At 38.3% G+C, this 20,567-nt stretch overlaps 1 protein-coding gene across 1 annotated transcript in view; it reads right to left on the reverse strand.

Annotated features, from left to right (window-relative positions):
- The window catches only part of GRIP1 (glutamate receptor interacting protein 1), a 378,833-nt gene that overhangs the window by 174,334 nt on the left and 183,932 nt on the right, over nucleotides 1–20,567 (reverse strand). Inside the window, 1 exon segment of the mRNA XM_034643413.1 lies at nucleotides 1,401–1,481. Coding sequence (XP_034499304.1) covers nucleotides 1,401–1,481 — 81 coding nt within the window.

Genomic DNA, 20,567 nt, shown 5'->3' on the forward strand with positions numbered 1-20,567 from the left:
ATATCATATAGAGCGGTAAGGATACTAGGAAGTCTCTACTTTTCCCAACAGAGGAGTAGTGCATACCAGGTAATGTAGAGAAGCCAAGAACAAATCGATGGATAACTGGCATTCTTGAACTTCAAACTTTGGGTACTTCCTTACTGCTGACAAGGAGAAAGTAGAGAACACAGCCCACAGCTGACTACAGTAGTTTTTCTAAATGCGACTAGCATGAAGAATGATGTTTTTCACTTAGATTCATTTTGAAGGATGGAATAGAAGAAATCTCGGCACTGGGTGATGCCATCCAATTACAGAATTCAAATTACTTTAGAATCTTCAAAGCACACAAACAAGGATGTATAACACGTTCACAATACGCCTCTTTAAAAGCCATGTACCTTCATAATGAATCCAAGCCTTCAGCATAAAAACAAAAATAACCACATGTCATTCTTATAAAAGTAAATAATCACGAGCAGGGTTGCTCAGAAACTGAACTCATATTGCTCTTATTCAAAGGGAAAAATTCCCCTTTTCAGTGACAGACTTGGCCAAACCATTCAATTTAATGTTGGAAACACTGTTTTATTTCTCCTGAATTATTAAATTACTATGTTCTAAAATCCCATTGCTAAGGTTTAGCTGTAATGAATTTACTTGTATAAAATATATAAAGACATTATTTTTGATAAATGTCTAAATGCTGTAATGGTTTTAACCCTTCTCTTAAGTACAGTTGCTTCCATAAGAGGTTTCCCACGAATTAACTAGTTTACATCAAGCTTGAGTAGTATTTTGAAGTTTTTTCCTCCTTTAGAACTTTCGTGACATTTTCAAACTCAAAGCTTCAAAATATTAAAGTTTTGGAGTGAAGACATTTTAAGATATCTGTCCAAAATGTTTTGTTGAAAACAGGTATCACTTATTGAATTGCAAGAATCCTAATCACAGCTTCCTAAGGAGACAAAGACCCAGAATCTGACAAAAGTTGCCCAGTGAAAGTAAATCCAGGTTCAAAGAGCTAAGAAGAAAGGACCGATTTGTTATCCAGCAAATATATGTTCTGCCACAGCAATTTCGAACCCCTTTATTCTGCCTTGTATATCTCAGTAAAGAAATAGAAGCGCTGTGAAAGTCACGCCCTGGAAACAGAGAAGAGAGTAAGTAAATGAGTGAGAGCTGACATAACTTCAAGTCATTTTACAAAGGATTTGCACATAAGATGATTTCTCACAAGTTGGCAAGCTTTTCCAAAGTCTAGCTGTTATGAATGTCCTTTGAACAAGTTGTGTAGAATGCAGTCTACACCCTATGAAATAGCATTGATTTTTATCACCAAGTTGGAACTATTTAGGATCACCAAATAACAGGGTTCAAAAGTAAAACAGCTGAAAAATCCAACAGTCTGGTCTAACCTGGGATGCTCTGTCTCCTCACAGCCAACGCTCCATCAGGCGGCTTTGTCTGGCTGGCGGATTTAGTGTAGGGGCTCTCATCTGCAAAGGTACAACGAAGCGTTTGGTTAATTTCCATCCAGTTTCTAATGCAGTGAAGATCTTTTAATGGATTGCAATCCTTCTGCCAGAGAGAGGTGATATGGTATGGGACAGGAGAAAGAGTCGGGAGATCTGAGTCTTCACCTTGACTTAGCTGTGGGACAAGTCATTGAAAATGCTCTGAACATTTGTTTTCTCACCTATAAAAGAGGGAGATGCTTTCTCATCTACCTCTTAGGGTTGTCAGGATCAAGCTATGGTGTACATGAAGGCATAAAATGATAAGAACTATGCAAATATAGTGCACAAATTATTTGCCTTTCACCTAGATGCATTGATAAATAAGTATTAGTGAATATCGTAAGAGGAAGACAAAAGGAATAAAGTGGCTCAGTGGGCACTAAGAATAATCAGGTAGAAGAACAAAGAAAATGAAAAGAAATGTTATATTTCAGATGACAGAGCATTAGTATTGCAGGAAAATAAAGACACACAGAATTAGTAGGTTCCCCTTGGAAGTGTGAAATGACATCCAGAGCAAAATGAGAGGGACAGGGACATTTAGAGTAAGACCAGAGAAGCTATGTTGAGAACAGGGAAGGAATGATGGTTTGGCAAAAGAAGCCGTATACTGCAATGGACTGATCCACCCTCTTTTAGAAAGAGATAAAAATAACCTGCAGAACCATGAAGAGAACAATTGAAAAGACAGAAGGACTAAAGCTCAGCATATCTGTGACAGTTAGGCAAGAAGCTGAATGAACAAAACACTAGGTGACAAGATCATAGAGGTGATGGATCCATGAAATTCTAAGTAAAGTGACTCATATTTGAATATAGAAAAGGATTCAATCTGGCTTGGAATACAGGATAATGATTTAGGATGGCAAATATTAGGGTTAAAAAAGAAAGGAAGAATTCTTTCCAGTTTGCATGGGGCATTTGAATAAAGTAAGAAATGTCTAAGTGACAACCTTAAACATTTTCAAGAATTAGATGTATATGGCCTGAGTAGACATAATGTAAAATAATTATCTAGAAAATCTAGTCAAGCTAGATGATCCAAATGGTACTTCTGGTCACACTGTAAGGTAGGTTTGCTGTGGTTACTGTTGTAATAGGAGATCATTAAATGATTTAAAAGAACCATATTATACATTGTAAACTATAAATACAATAGTGATTTAATTCAGCACGTAGGCTTTATCATCTGAAAACATTCATTCTCCCCAACTAAGTGGTCTGTGTTTCAAAATTGAGGAACTCAATTCTGTTCTAGGATGTACTTCTGGTTGAAATGATTCACAATTTCTCCATAAAACTACCAAGGTCTTTATAAGCAATGACAAAAAGGAAAGATTAACACTGCTGTAGGCTGCAATTAACAGAAATCACGCTGTTTCATATTTATATCCCATTTTTCATACAATTCTTTGTTTTTCCAACCTTGGATGTAATCTACCAACTTTCAGATACCAATACAATCAACAGCATCATTTTTGTTGATGATACAGTACGCTACATCTTTGACGCTTTTCCTTGCAAATGCAGTTTTCAGTAATCAGAAACCACAACACAAAATGTAAGCATTCCATTACAAAAGTCTCTATTTGCCCCACCATTTCCACTTGAATATTTGAGGGTTTTTCTCACAGTACTGATTTAATAACAAGGCAATATGCTTTATACAGCACCTGTTAAAACAAACTCACTATACGTGAAAATCTGGATTCTTTATAAAGCCAATTAAAGATATTTTTTCTTTCATAATCCAAAACTTTGAAACTGTATGAGTACAGAGCATTGAGCCAAGGAGACATAGATCATAACAACCAGTTTTAGGGACAGCGTCTTGGAAGCCTAAAGGCTTTCCTCAGTTTTCAATTTGTCAAGAGTCCAGGCAATTAAAGTCTTGGGTTGAATCCAGTGTTGGATTTTCTTAAAGGGCAATAAGAGATTTGCTCAGAAGACTCTGGGGGTTTTTTGCACTCAATGCTCTATTTCAAGGAGGTTTTTTTTTTTCTTTTTTTTTAATTTACCACTTTGCACTACGTAAGTAGTCAACCTTGGTAAAATTGTTCTATCATTTATATTTGAAAACAGTTTCCTTGATTTAGAGCTGAGCTAGTCTAGTTATGCACATCCTTATAAGGTTGAAACCACATTACAGATGATCACCTCGCCAGCCTCTACATATCCATTCCCCAGCCCCCACCCCCACTCCCAGTATTAAGAGTGTCCTTACTGAGAATAAACAAAAATCTAGAAGCCAAAAGTTGTATTGGTCAAAGTTTCAGACTGAAGTAAGTTTGATATTATCTAAAAATAGCTTGCCAAAGTCAATCAGGTTGAAAGCAATAATTCTTAATGGAAGCGAGTCAGAATCCTGGTAACATTTATCATGAGAGTTAAGGGGAGCACAACAACACAGCTGTCTGGCACCATTTAACATTTGTGTGTGTGTTTTTTATATGCGCCAGAGGTAGAATTTAGTGATTCATCAACGCTCATTACATCAAGTGCCTTCCTTAATGCCCATCACCCAGTTATCCCATCCCCCACCCACCTCCCCTCCAGCAACCCTCAGTTTGTTTCCTAGACTTCAGCATCTCTCAGGGTTTGCCTCCCTTTCAATTTTCATCTTATTTTATTTTTCCTTCCCTTCCCCTATATTCATCAGTTTTGTTTCTTAAATTCCACATATGAGTGAAATCATATGGTATTTGTCTTTCTCTGACTGACTTAATTTCACTTAGCATAATAGCCTCTAGTTCTATCCATGTTGTTGCAAATGGTAAGACTTCATTCTTTTTGATGGCTGAGTAAATTCCACTGTATATATACACCCCATCTTCTCTATCCATTCATTTGGTGATGGACATCTGGGTTCTTTCCATATTTTGGCTATTGTGGACATTGCTGATATAAACATTGGGGTGCATGTGCCCCTTCGAATCACTGTTTGCATCCTTTGAATAAATACCTAGTAGTGCAACTGCTGGGTCACAGGGTAGCTCTATTTTCAACTTTTTGAGGAACCTCCATACTGTTTTCCAGAGTGGCTGCACCAGCTTGCATCCCCACCAACGGTGTAAGAGGGTTCCCCTTTCTCCACATCCTTGTCAATTGTAGCTATTCTGACCAATGCGAGGTAGTAGCTCATTGTGGGTTTGATTTGTATTTCCCTGATGCTGAGTGATGCTGAGCATTTTTTCATGTGTCTGTTGGCCATCTGTATGTCTTCTTGGGAGACATACAGATGGCCAACATTTGTTTCTAAAGAAACTTTTCCTAAGAATATCTGTTTATTTTAAACCTCTGGAAGGCATCAATGGGCCTTTTATAAAAAGTTACCCATCACAGAATGGACATGAACTCTTGATGTGATTTACTCATAGTCAACTCTTAATTCAAACTCTGCTTGAAAGTAAAGTGGAGAAAAGACACTGAATAAATCAGTGGCTGGTGGCTCCATAGTAGTATCCTAAAGGATAAGAATGTCTGGGGTACATTTTAATACTTGAGCATAAAGTCTTGGAGAGCCATGGAGTCTTCTATTCTGGTTTTCTCATGTGTGCCTTAATGGAGATTTGTTGATATATCATTAGAATTTCATGGTTATAAGGGATGATTTAGACCACTCTTTCATTTTATAGTCAGGACTTAAAGCACAGAGAGGTAAGTTTATAGAACACACATCTAGAGTGAGTCTGGATTGATTTTCTTTTATTTTTATTCCCATGCTCTTCCTCCTTATGCTGTTTCCTCTTTGGTGAATGATGATGAACTTTGATAGGCTCTCAGCTGCATGCTTCTGTAGCACACAGGTAAGTGTTTGGACATACCACTCCAGCAAGAGCTTGCATAATGTAAGTTAATTCCTATGGAGAAGGCTATGAGAATGAGCAATCACAGCTAATTCTTTTTATATCTATATAAATTTCATTCCACTTCCTCCACATATGTTGTTTGCCTAAAATGAAGTATACTTGAATTGTACCACAGAATGAATCTATACTTTTTTCTTTTTTTAAGATTTTATTTATTTATTTGACAGAGACAGCCAGCGAGAGAGGGAACACAAGCAGGGGGGAGTGGGAGAGGAAGAAGCAGGCTCCCAGCGGAGGAGCCCGATGCGGGGCTCGATCCCAGAACGCCGGGATCATGCCCTGAGCCGAAGGCAGAGGCTTAACGACTGCGCTACCCAGGTGCCCCGATTTCTGTTTATGAATCTATACTTTTAAGTTCACTTTTTGGAAGATACAAACTTAAAATAAATGCCAATACATTTCACTGTTCCTCAGTGAGGGCCTTAAAAGTTTCACTGAATGTAAGATCCATGTTAATACTTCTTTATCTTATCAGGGAGACACTAAATAGACTTTCAAGTTCCACCCAATTACATAAATGAATTTAAAAAATAGATCAAATAACAAGGAAAGGCATCAGTGGAAAATATCTCCAGAACAGTGTCTGACACATAACATGCATTCATTAAACATTCGCTGATAGATGACTGAATTATACTCAACTTTTCAGACCAGAGCATTTATTACAAATAAGCAATCTGAAGAAAGTCAGACATTTGTTATGAGCTATCCTCCTTCCTACCTCTGATTTTCTTTTTCTAGGTTTATAGCCTATTCCTTTTAATGTCACATCACCACCCAACACCTTTTAGTACTGACTTAACATGCATGTTAAAAATTTGACTCTTTGTAGGGGCGCCTGGGTGGCTCAGTCGTTAAGCGTCTGCCTTCGGCTCAGGGCGTGATCCCAGCGTTCTGGGATCGAGCCCCACATCAGGCTCCTCTGCTAGGAGCCTGCTTCTTCCTCTCCCACTCCCCCTGCTTGTGTTCCCTCTCTCGCTGGCTGTCCCTGTTAAATAAATAAATAAAATCTTAAAAAAAAAATTTGATTCTTTGTAAAACTAATATTAAAATATATTTCCTTTAATTTTCATTCAGACTACAGAAAGATTTATCAAACAACCTTTAAAATAATGCCTTTAAGCAGAAGAATTCTGATTTTCACACAGGACTTCCAGCTTTGACTTTGATGGTGGATCATATAAAAAAGGGATCCTTATTGAGAGTCACCATAGGGGCAAAGCAGACATTCAACTGGTGAGCTACTGCTCACTGAAGTGAGTGCTACCAGTAATCATTAAGGGCATCACAGGGTGTCAGAACTGTCAACCTTTTCTAATGACATCTCAGCCGCTAAATAATCACTGTGACACTTGATGGCCGCCCACTGTCATAGGAGCTCTATATTGGTTATAACAAGGAAGAGCACAGGTCGCCTTTAGAGTGACATCCCATGAGGCTAGGGAAAATGCCTTCCATTAAATGGAGAATTGACACTGTGACAGAGACACAGAAAGGGCTTAGTCAAGCATATACTTAAAACAGAAGTGCAACAATGGGGAAGACCATCTGTCCCTCTCATTCCCCCAGTTTGGTCAGTCTCCTCAAGTGCCAAACACAGGAGAGGCAAACAGAGATAATTTATTTTGATCACATATTCCAAGTGAAGCTTGTGTTTATAAACCTGGAAAGCTAACAGCAGGCACCTAAGGAGTAACGCTTCATTCTGGATCATGACCAAAGCCCATGCTGGAGCTGAGAGAACACCATCTTGAGGAATGGACTCAGGTCCCCTCCTGTTCTCATAACCTTGAATGGTTGCCTGACGTCAAATAGCATCCATGTGTAATCAGGCTGCTTCTTGTCTCTCCATCTCCTGCCTCCCCCATTCCCAGTGTCTGGGCTTCCCAGAGGGAGCGGATATGACTATGGCTTCAAGAATCTCTAGCTATGTTCATGGCTTTGTTGATGAAAAAAAAATTAACATCCTCTGGCTGAGACTAATCAGCCTATGCTAAACAATTCCTAGCAACTAATTATGCACAATGAGGCACCTGCTAAGCCAGCGGATCCCTTATCTTCATGATTAGGGGAAAAAAAGGCACTTTGTGCAATTAAACATTATGACCATTTCCTAGCAGCGGGGAGATAGGCAGCTCATGCCACAATGTTCACGCACGTCATTTCGAACTCGAAAGAAAACCCTGTTTTTCATGAATGAACAAAGTGAAATCCATTGTTAAGGGAATAATCTGTGCCCTGAATTCAATTACATTCCACAGATTTTAGTGCCTACTATGTGCAAACTAAGAATCGAAGTGGATAAAAGATAATAAAACTTTAAGTGGAATGGTGATTGAAGAATCCTCATTGCTTCGTGGGTTTGAGACTAGAATATGTGCTTCATTAGCGAGGGGGGAAATAAGCACAGGCTTAAGGTACTGGTGGGGAGGGGGGGCGACACGGGAAGAGAATGTCTCCACTGCAATGAATGTATCCAGAATTCTGCAACCAGAAAAATCAAGAAACAGGTCACTTTCATCTTCAACTAACATGGAAGTTTTGTGTGATGTGGGACCATAATCTTTTCAGGACCTGGGTCTTGTGAATATTTTATCCTATTCCAGAATGAGCGTATTGTAAGTCGGCTGTTTCTCTTTCTTGGACACTAGACCTCTAGTTTAGTTTGCTGCCTTGGTGGTTTGATGGCACATTCAAGAATTTAATCAATAGACTTATTTATATCTTATACTTATTAAAATGTGTAAATACAAGCACCATGGCCCACCATGGTCCACACAATTTAAAGTAAAACACACTCAAAGATTTGGCCCATTACTCCTCTTCAATCCCAAATAGTTCTTAATCTCTGATAAAATAAACGCCGCCCTCCCATCCAGGGCCAAACAAAAAATGCACACTCAATCTTGCCTAGAGTCAGAAGCTTCTGAGTCGTACATGGGCTTCAGTTCTATTACCGTGGTGTGCTGAAGAGATGATATGGATAACTGCTTACGTCTGACCGTGAGAACGAATCAGTTTAATCTCCCTGCCTAATGGATGAAGTAGTCCACTAGGTTTAAACCAGAAGGGAGTGGGAATGATCTGAGCTTGATGGTGGAAAGCAGAGGCACTGTACTCCTCTGGTCTAGTCTTCTTCCCACAGAGAGATGGCTTTCCTCCTCTCTTTTGTTAGTTGTTTTGCACCTGCATGACATTATTGTCTATCCTTGACTCTGCAGGTTTCTTTTTTTTTTTTTTTGTAATTTTTTTTATTATATTCTGTTAGTCACCATACAGTACATCCCTGGTTTTTGATGTAAAGTTCAATGATTCATTAGTTGCGTATAACACCTCTGCAGGTTTCTGTACAGTTTTATAAATCAGACACAGATGTGCTTTATATTCTTAAAGGGGACCAGGTCTGTTGCTTTTGAACATTAAATAAAGAAATCATCCAGGGAGTGACTTCATTTTAAAAACAAATGTACGGTGGTTTCTTTACAATGATAGAATGTCCTCTAAAATTACATTAATCACAATCACATAACCATTTCAGGGATTAAATATTACAGTTAAAAACAATGCCAACAGGAGAGTTCATATTGCTGTAGGCCAGTCTTACAAGACCATTTTTCTCCCCACTGCTCCACTAAGTCCTTGCTACTCAAAGTGTGGTCCATCGACAAGCAGCATGGGCATCACCCAGGAGCTTGTCAGAAATGCAGAATCTCAGGCGCCACCCCAGACCTATGGAATTGGATTTAACAAAATCTCTGGATGATTTGTATGCACATTAAAGTTTGGGAAGCCCTGTTCCAATTGATTTGACCAACAGCAACTGCACAGGTAGTGAGGGTGCACCTGTTCTGACAGTCACCTGATCGTGTCAGTAGCAGCCCCAAAGAAGCTGTCAGAATAGCTTCAATGGTATCCCCAGTTGTCAAACACTATAATTATCAAATTACTTATGGAATGATTTCCTCAAATGGAAAGGAATCTTTTGTAATGTTATGATTCTGAGTGGATTCCATCTTCTCTTGATTCACTTTAAACCCTCGGACAATTCTAAAATGGCTAGTTTATGGGGGTAACTGGATACATCTAAGGTCAGATTACTTATAGCAGTTGACTGATTAAGGTGGAGACAGGAAACAGTATGGTGTTACTACCCCCGAGCCAGTAAAAGACAACTGAAAATGAAGAGTTATGTCCTGTCTCATGGGAGGGACATGGGGGAAAGAATCTCCTTTCTTCATACACAAAGTTGCTTCCTTGCATGCTCACAGTTCTCTTGGAACCAGGAACTTCTCCAGCACAGAACCTGGCCTATGATCTTCCTGCGGGAATGCACAGGATCACTGTGGCCCCGAGCATCTGGTCAACCTTGTGGAAGTGTTCTGCAGTAACTGTGCTGCTTGGTGATGCCTACAGGTTTTTTGGAAGAGTAATATCTCGAGCCAGGTTAATTTGTAAATCCTCTCTGAAATTAATGAGCATGAAACTGCACATTTTCTGCCTCTGGCATTCCCATTGCTCATGTGTTTGAATCATAAATGATAACTCCTATGCTTCTTCTCAGTATTGTTTCCAGTAGGAACAGATGAACAAGAGTCACAGCAGTAACAGACTGGCCTCATCACCAAAGAATTGGCATTTCTAGAGGGATGGACACTATGCCATGAGGCTTATTTTCATTACCATAACAGATCCCAATTAAAAACTTTGAAAAATTAAATTCAGTACAGTTCCTACATTTTCTATACGTAGGGAGGGCTATATGCTTTCATTCTCTGACTTAACTACCAGATTATGCCAGCTAATATTCTCAGTATCTTAACACTATGAAATACGTGTAGGTTCAACAAAACGTTAGCATTAGAATAGTAATATCACTATATTGTGCACTATAAAAATATGAATTACTGCAGGGTAACAAGTATTGGCTATCTAAACCCACATTTGCTAATTCTTATTTAAAAAGTGCACCATTATTCAGGAAAAAGTATTTGAGTATAAACTGGCTAGAACATATCTGAATATTATTGGAGGGTCATAAGAATCAACGATTATATGTAATAGCAACTAGAGCTGGGTGAATCAACAGAAATAAATAAAAGATTTGGAGAAATTAAGGTTCCTCCCATTTTTTTAACCAGTCAACAGTATGAAATTAAGAAGTTACTTTGATAAATACGAAGAACAAACTGGTCTTTGGTAGAGGGGGGTGTGTGGGGGATGGGTGGGGAAAGGGTAAAATAGGTGAAGGAGATGAAGAGTGCACTTATCTTGCTGAGCACTGAGAAATGTATAGGATTGTTGAATCATTGTACGTCTGAAGTGAATACAACACAGTATGTTAATTATACTGGAATAAAAAATAATTTAAAATAAGTTAACTTTGACACATATTGATCACAATGTCAACTGGGGTAAATTTGGGGAAAAATTTTTAAAAAGTACATAGATTTCCTAGAGATAACTCATGAAACAAAATGTTCAACATGTCTTCATTGAAAAGATTGAGATTTTTATTTTATTTATTTATATNATAACTCATGAAACAAAATGTTCAACATGTCTTCATTGAAAAGATTGAGATTTTTATTTTATTTATTTATTTTTTTAAAGATTTTATTTATTATGTGACAGAGAGACAGCCAGCGAGAGGGGGAACACAGCAGGGGAGTGGGAGAGGAAGAAGCAGGCTCCCAGCAGAGGAGCCCGATGTGGGACTTGATCCCAGAACTCCGGGATCACGCCCTGAGCCGAAGGCAGATGCTTAACCGCTGTGCCACCCAGGCGCCCCAAGAGATTTTTAAAAACATTCCAATAACAATGGGCACAGCTTCAAAAGTGGATCATTTAAATGATTATATCTCTTGATTACTCAAATCTCTTCATTTTTTTGTCCCTTTGTCTGAGATGCTTTTTGCATTTCTAGCATAAGCTGTAGAGAAGAAGGCGGAGCTTTTTGTAAAACTCAGGGCTCTCCAAGAACTCCTCTTTTAGATGGTATTACTACAACGCTTTCTGTATTTACAACATTTCAGTATGAAATATCAGTTGCAAGAATGAGGTTAAAATTTATGGAAAAAATAAGAGGAAGCAAAATGCAATCAGGATGACTTCATTTTAAGAGGTCTACACCTTGTGCCAGTGAGGGAATAAACACTGGCTATCAGTAGATAAAAGAATGATTAGCCTATATTTGCGGGGTGGAGCATTCTGGTGTAGGTTTGATGATGGAGAAAACAGCCTTTAAAGACCTCACCTGTTGCTGGCAATCAGTGACAATTTTATAACAAAGGCAACTTTCCAATCTGGTTCAGTGGCTCAGTAGTTTTCCTCCCCCCCCCCCGTTAACCAAGTATAGTGTAAGCTAAAACAAATGTCAGCTTCTGGCATGAGTCTTAGTCCTTTTTGTGTGTAATCTTATCCTCACAACTCAATAATACTTAGAACTGCACACACACACCACACACACAAAAGATAAATTTGTTTGACAAAAGGAGTTCTGGTTTTAAGGAAGAATTTGCCATTGTTCATTCTACATAGTAGATTCCATGGTGAATTTAAATGCACTACTATTATATGAAAACCGAGAGCATGGGGTATGCTACGTGCCCAGCACCGTGCTACTTTAGTACCTCATATACATCATCAATACTCACAATGTAATTGTGCAGGTACGATTATATTACTCGAAACATGAGGATATACAGGCTTATAGAGATGAAATAACGCGCCTGAATATTCCCAGGGAGCAAAGTGCAGAAATGAAGCTTTAATTTACTCTTCTTTATAGGGTCGGCTCTTCACCACAATGATATACTATTTACCAAAATTTGATTCACATCCATTTTTATAATTTCTCTGTGTGTGTGTGTGTGTGTGTGAAAAGAAAGGCACATTTTCATACACTAGTCAATCCTGGGTGTGTTCTGGGGGACTACATATCACTGACAGAGGATGAGACTTCGGGCTGCATTTGAAGATTTCCTGGAATTTCAGTTTAGAAAAGAAAGTATCTTCTCCCAGTTTTTAGAACTCACTTCCTTGCCATGAATTCTTAGCTTAATTTATGATATACAATTCAAGTTTTCTTCTGGCACATAAACATTTGAAAGAATGCCTTTTAGCCAAGAAGCCCCAAGCATTTTAGTAGATGAAATCTGGCTGAATTTATCTCTCTAACTCCTACTCTATGCCAACCATTCCCCACTGATAGAACATTTATGAACTAGTTCCTACAAGTGGTTTATCATCTTAAAATGAATAAATAGTGGGACACTCTTTTCTCCTTTGGTATTCCAGACACCATGTTCATAGCCTGCTGCTTATAATATTTCAAACCTTTCATTAGTGTTCATGCAGCTAGAAGGGGAAAATAAATCTTGGAGCAGGCAACAACTAGCAGCACAATGAAGAAAATGGTGGTATGCCTCGTGCGGTTGGCAAAGGAGCTCACTGAAGTCTGTCTTTCCTCTTCCTCTGGCTCCCATAGCCGATATTTACAAATAGCCAGGCTCCAGAGTGAGGGTGCTGCAATCTCAGCTCTCAGACTCAGGAATGGCTCTGTGCAGCCGCGTTACTGGACAGAGTGCGGACTGTGCTAGACCGAACAATGTCACAGGGAGCCTATGAAGCCCAGCGACTAACACCTATTAGCTATTCTTCCCAAGACTGTCACCTCTCCTGGCCTTGGCTCATTTCAGGACCTATCTCTGAACTCACTTATTGTTTTAAAAAATTCCCAGGTTTAGGCTCAATTTGTAAGTGTGAGCTAGTATCGTTATATACCATTTTAGAGCCAACACCTTTTTACCCGTTAGGTGAAGGGTGAGAAACACATTTGGATGCCTTGGGAATAATATACTTCATACATATGCCTTGAGAGTTGCCACATGTTTTGCTTTATTAATTCATTGCTAGGTCAAGCAATAGCAGATGGCTGCTTATCAAACAGATGACATGTGTTTTTAATGCATGATTAAAGCAGGATTTATCATGGCTGTCAGGATCCAGGGAGTCTGTGATTTTTGTTATTTAAAGCCTTACTTTGGATACTCTCTGGTTTTATAGTGAGAAGCAGTGATTATATAGACAAAACCTTACAAGGCTGTTAGACCAGAAATAATTTTTGCATGCAAAACATTAAACCCATTTAATACACCAGAATTTTACTATAACACAACTTTCATAGGAAGTAATGTAATTTTCACAGTAAACTGGCTCTGTCAGTTACTAACTGTGTGACCTTGGACAAGTTACTCATTCTCTTTGAGCACCAGTCTCCTCACCTATAAAATGGAAATAGTACTGTACCTACCTCCTAGGATTGCTGCGAGGATTGAATAAACAGTGTAAATAAAGCACCAGGGTTGACCTGAGCTCAAAAGGGGTGGTTCCGTTCTTTAACCTGGAAGTTGAGGGACAGACAAGAGCCAGCAGCGATCCTTCAGCAGCAAATACGTTTTCACGATAGCTCCTACCATACTATCTTGTAATCATCACCCTGTTTTTCTCCGCAACAGGAACTCCTTTGGGGGTTTACTTTTACAGTTACAGATATTATTATCCTCATTTTTACAGATGAGAAAACTGAATCTCAGGGAAACCAAAAATCTTTCTAAGGCTAAACAACTAATAAGTGGCAGAGGGGGTGCCAGGGTTCCAACCGAGGGTGCCTGACACCAAAGACTATTCTTTTCCTAATAGTGCCACACTGCCTCAATAAGGAGAGCTTACACAACAAACAACCTTTAGTGGAGGGGGAAGCGTGTTCTTTCAATATTGTAAACCAGTAGGGGTGTTGTCCAACCTGTCCTTCCATTTCCTTTCATAACAAAGAGGCAGATACTAGACACGTCATTTTTTCAAAGCTATGGGATGCTATTTGCAGAGTTTTCAGTGGGAGAAATTCACTGATATTAAGTGGTCTATTATGATTCAATTTGTCAGTGGCAAAATAAAAATTAAAACCCAGGTACCTAGATTTAATAGTCCAAAGATGATCAAATTATCTTCATTTGCTTCTCAGACAAATTATTCAGACATACAATTTCCTCACGAATTACTTGCTTGTCTAACTCTCGTTGGCTTATGTCTACTTCATCAGCTTTGCTACTTATTCACATAAATCTTGCCTGAACAAAGATTCAGCTTTTATAGTTAATTAGGACAAAGAAGGAAAATGCAATTCAACTCTACAAAACGTGAATGTTTAATTTTGAACTGATTTTGTAGCATTATACTCACTAGGACTCTTCCAATTTTCCAATTAACAAGTTACTGACACGTACGAACATCTAGAATAAAAGAAACCTTTTCTTCCACCACTGTTTGTCAGTTTCATTACTGAATTTGGGTCTGCTTTGGGATACTTCAATCATGAAAGTAATCATGGAAAACTATATTGGATTCTATTAGCAATAATACCTTAGAGGGGGTTCATTCATGATAACTAAAACTTTATCTGAGTCACTCTCATCTGCCATGCAATCTGCCTTAAGGTATTTTAAAATCACACTGTCAAAGCTTTAGAAGGGTTCTTCTAAGCACTTAACGGAGCCACAGTGTATTTTGAAACAGAGATTTTTATGAAATCCAATGTTGACAAATCATTAAGTATTTTTTTCAATGTAAACATTGTTTAAATTTTCTAGGTCAGTGTATATCAATGCCGTATGAGACAATCAGCAAGATGTATATCTATATTTATGTATCTGTATTTATGTCTACACACACATATACATAAATACACACAAATACATACATATATATTTGATAGATGCATATATAGATATATATATCTATACCTTTGAGCACTGGTAAGAAAAAGTATCCATATGAACAAGAGATCTAAAAGGACCTTTCAACCCCAAGACAAGCCTCCTCTCCTATCCTATAGGGCAAATGCCATGGGTAGGAGTTGGAGGCCGTCACCTTTATCCCAGTGACTTCCTCTTGAGTCCTGCAGTAAAGTGAGCAAGGCCTTAGAGCTAATGGCAAGAAGCAAGATGGTACGGAGCATCTAGAATATTTAAGAAATGTCAACTTTTAGAAAATACATGCAAATTTGTGCTTTAAGTGATATAAATTCACAGACTTTGGAATTCTATGTTTAGGACTGCCACATTAGAACAAGAGTTGCTTTCAGAGAAATTGCCATTTAGCTTGGAGACAGCCTACAAATATGTAATGCAGGTCCACAGCTTATAGAAGAACAGAACAGTTATGTGAGAAGTTAATTTATCTCAGGGGTCCAAAGAGAATAATTCAAGCACAGCATAGCAGACATTGTAGAGGTGGTCATGATGACCATTTGATATGTACTGTCTATACTGCAGAAAGACACAGCTTAGACACGGTATGCATGTATGTGTAGATCTAATGAACAATCCGGGTCCTGATTTTAAGTACGGTCTGCCTTCACGTTTCTCCACTGTATACTGCAGCTTTTATTGGCTTCTATTTTGCTTAAGACAAGCTTAACAAAACATTTGCTATTTATTGTGATAGAAAGAGTAAACACATAATGGCTATGCTGGGTATGATAAAGCTCGGATATTTGCTTCTTTGACAATTAGGGATGTATTGCATGAAATAAGTACAAGCGTTTGTACGTTATCTGAAAAACGTCACATTTATGTAAACAGAGATCATAAAACTGAAATATGAAAGCACCGCTGGCACTAGTCCCGTCAGCATCTTCCCTCCAGGAAACCAGTTCAAGGGATACTTTTCAAATTCCAATTATGGCAGATTTTAGCTAAAAATCTATTAGGTCACACAATTCTTTGTTAAACCAAGTAGAAAGCTTTACCAGCTTTCTTAAATATCTACACACTTAATTGGGGGGGAAAAATGAGGCTAAATTTGGTGGAGAAATACCAGAAAGCTCTAGCAATTTGCATAATTAAATCATCTTTCCCCATTTCCTTTAGCTTTTTTCCTTTCGATCCCAGAACTTCTTGCATCGCATATTTGCATGTAAATAAGACGCAGCACGAAGCAGGGGTTGGACTCATCCCTCGGGCCCCGAAGCTCAGTGGAGGGCGAGCTGGTCGGCGAGTAATGCCTATCAGACTTTAGACCTGGATGTCCATCCGCTAAATGATGTCTTCTCCTCTAGACTTCAAATCATGTAGGCCTCTTACAAATTTCATAAATAGAAAGGAGGCAAATGTTTACCCCATTTGTATTTTCTGCCACCAGCAAAGATAAGCCGACTGGAAGTAAGTGAGAGAAGGCAATTCTTTATTTTTCTTCCACAACTTTTCTCCTTTTTTTAAAAAAATAATTTTTATTTTTTTTTAGATTTTATTTTTAAGTAATCTCTGCACCCAACGTGGGGCTCGAACCCACAACCCTGAGATCAGGAATTGCATGTTCCACCGACTGAGCCAGCCAGGCGTCCCTCTCTCTCTCTCTCTCTCTCTTTTTTTTTAATTGAATATAATTGACCTACGATACCCTATTTGTTTCAGGTGTACCTCAAAAGCATTTGATATTTTTATATATTATGAAATGATCCCCACAAGCCTAGTTACCATCTGTCACCACACAAAGTTATTACAATATTATTGACCACCTTCCCCATGCTGCACATTACGTCCCCATGACCTACTTCAGCTCCCACTCTGGCAACCAACAATGTGTTTCCTGCATTTATGAGTCTGTTTCTGTTTTGTTTTGTTTGTTCATCTATTTTGTTTTATAGATTCCACATATAAGTGAAATCATATTGTATTTGCCTTTCTCTGTCTGATTTAATTCACTTAGCATAATACCCTCTAGGCCCACCACATTGTCACAAATGGTAAGGTTTCATTCTTTTTTATGGCTGAGTAATATTACATTGTATATATAACACATCTTCTTTATCCATTCATCTACAGATAGATAATTGCTTCCATATTTGGCTATTGTAAATAATGCTACAGTAAACACAGGCGTGCATATATCTCTTTGGATTGGTGTTTTTATTTTCTCTGGATAAATACCCAGAAGTGGAATTGCTGGATCGTATGGTAGATCTATTTTTAATTTTTTGAGAAACCTCCATGCTGTTTTCTATAGCGGCTACACCAATTTACATTTCTCCCAAGAGTTGTATGAGAGTTTGCTTTTCTCTACATCCTCACCAACACTTATTTTTTGGCTTTTTGCTAATAGATAATCTGACAGGTGATAATTTGCATTTTGCTGATGATTACTGATGTTGAGCATATTTTCATAGGCCTATTGGCCGTCCGTATGTCTTCTTTGGAAAAATGTTTCTTAGAGTCCTCTGTTCATTTTTTTAATTTTTTTTTTATTATAGAGTTTTTCTTCTTAAGGCTTACAGCAACAGAGTGCATGTGCATACTACCTTTATATTAGATTCACCTGATGCCTAATGTTCCTAATTCAAACACAGAAATGGGGCTTCTTTCATGGAGAGTTAACTTGGTAATGTGGAAGGCACCCAGGCTTTATAGTCATAAAATGTTCAACACTTGGTTTCTCCATTTACTTTGGGCACATTGCTTAAATCCTCTAAGCCTTAATTTTCTCATCTCTCAAACAGGGATAACAATACCTATTTTTCAAACTTGTGAGAATTAATTGGGAGAATGTGTGTAAAGACCTTGGGATATGGCACAGGCTCAGTAATTCTAGCTGCTTCATTCCACTCTGGCCTGGTGAGGTGTCAGGGACCTCTTGGACACTTGATGAATCTTAACTGATCATATTTAGTAGAAATAAAAATCACGCAAATGGGGATTTTTAAGGACCTTGACTTTTTCTTTTTCCCTTGTCTTTATTTTATTATGAGGGATCATCAGAACACTGACAACTGAGAAGAAAGACACTGCTGTTCACACATAATTGAATCACTTGGAGATGAGTTCTGAGAGGCCTAAAAATGGCTCCTTAAAAACACAGTTAAATAATCCTAAAAATACACATGAAACCTATTAAATATAAAACATATCTTTAAAAAATAATATGGTAAATCCTCCCAGAGGCACAACTCAGTCCCCTAAAACAGACACGTCAGGTGGGCAAATGCCAATTCTTTTATGGTACTAGAATATCATTTATTAAATTACTTATTTTATAGTGCCCTGGTGGCCCTGGAACTAACGCTCCTCGTAAAAGTTTAAGTTAGAATGAGAAAAATGACTTGCTCGTCTGATCCTTTATGTATAATTATCACTAATTGCACAAATCTGGTTTGCATTTGTTCCATTAACTATCTCCAGTGCTATTGTTTTGTCTACAGCCCAACTCTGGGATGCACACGCTGTCTACACATAGAATGTTTCTTAGGTTATAATTCAGTTCAGAATTTTAATTAAATAAATGAGAAACAACTGAATAACAAGGCAGCCACAGCTTTTTAAATAATGAACATGCACTAGTATCCTTGCTTTACATGACAAATGATGACAAATGACAGGGTAGTATCATTATCCAGTCTGGCAACAACTATGAAAAAAAGAACTTTTTAATTCCTTTTTATAAAATTTTATTTTAAAAAGTGAAATATGGCAAAAGGTGAGTACTCTTGGGTATTATAAATCATCTCCTAGCTAGAAGAGAGATCTGCTGTAAGGCTGCCCGGGGCACACCGATTTGTTCTCTTTTCCTGAATCACTATTAGGGGGCAATCACTTTTCATCAGATTTAAGTTTATTCTGTGCAAGCATTAAAAAAAAAACTGCTTCTGGATCCTGGAGTTTAAAACGATAAAAATAGTACACACTTAAAATACAGTATAGGTAGCACTGACTTCTGATCAGAAGGTTGTCTCATCATTAATTTTATTTTAAAACTATTTCTTGATCTCTTCATTCTTGACAGTTTGGCAACATCACAGGAGTCAATCTCTCTGTGTGCATGGGTTCAGGTATACCAGATGGTCCTAGCTTTCCACTCACCTCACCAATTAGACCTTTTATCACTTCTACTGATTGATGCCTCCCTTCCTTTCTCTCCTCCTCTTTCAGCCTATACATATGGATATGCCTCTCCTTCTCTTAGCTACCCCTCCCCATCTCCACCAGTTCCATGTCTTTAAATGCTAATGACTCCCATATTTATATCTGCAGCCACGGCCTCCCCCTGAACTCTGGACTCAGGATATACAACTGTCTATCTATCATTTCTACTTGAATATTGAAAAGGCATTTCAACCTTAACATGTCCAAAATAGAATGACTGATTCCCCACCCCCCCCACTACCAGTACTCCATGGCACCCCCATTCAAGCAGTTACCACAGCCCAAAACCTCTGAATTATCTTGGATTCTCTCTTGCCCTTACATTCTACCTTGAATTCATAAGCATGTTCTGCTGGCTCTTCTTAGAATATTATCCAAACCGTTCGCTTATCACCACCTATACTGCTACCATCATGATCTAAGTCACCACCATCTCCCTGCATTACTGAAATAGACCTCAAAGCTTGCCCACTTATTGCCCATATGTCTTCCCGAGTTTATCTCTTAACAACCCCCCCCTCCCCGCCACAAAAGTCACAATACTCTTGGGCTTCAAGTTCTCCAGAGGCTTTCCATTATCCTTAGAGTAACATGCAGATACCCAACCATGGTGTCAGGTGTAATCTGGTCCTACTCATCTCTCTTACCTTATGTTGTATCTTCCCTTCTTTCTCCTCTCCATTCACTGTACTCCAGCCACAGTGGCCTTCCTCTGGGTCTTTGATCATGGTAAGGCTCTTACCTTAGAGCTCTTACTCTTGCTATTCCTTCTACCTAGAACAAATAATGTTTGTACAACCAGGCTCTTGTTATTCTGATCTTGTTTAAATGCCATCTCTTCATCCTTGGGCATCCTTTCCCAATTTGGCCGTCTCCTCCCAAGCCACTCTCTATCCATTAACTTAATTTTCTTTCTTTCCCAACACCTGGAGCTATCAGCAGTGTCTGTTTCTTTACTTGTCTGGTATCTATTTCCTCCACTAGAATATGAACTGCCTGTGAACAGGAGCCTTGCATATAATCTAGGTGTCTTAGCACATAGTAGGTATTTGTTGAATGAATATTTTGAATGCATTCCTGGCCAACACATTTACATAATAATGTATAGACATACCATATAATAAAGTCAAATACAGCAACTATAATCTTTTATAATAACTTAAAATAATGAAATCATGCTCTTGGCCATAGGGCTCAAGAACCGGGAAGAACCTTAGAAATTA

The sequence above is a fragment of the Ailuropoda melanoleuca genome, chromosome 15, assembly GCF_002007445.2.
Source record: "Ailuropoda melanoleuca isolate Jingjing chromosome 15, ASM200744v2, whole genome shotgun sequence".
NCBI classification, from domain to species: Eukaryota; Metazoa; Chordata; class Mammalia; order Carnivora; family Ursidae; genus Ailuropoda; species Ailuropoda melanoleuca.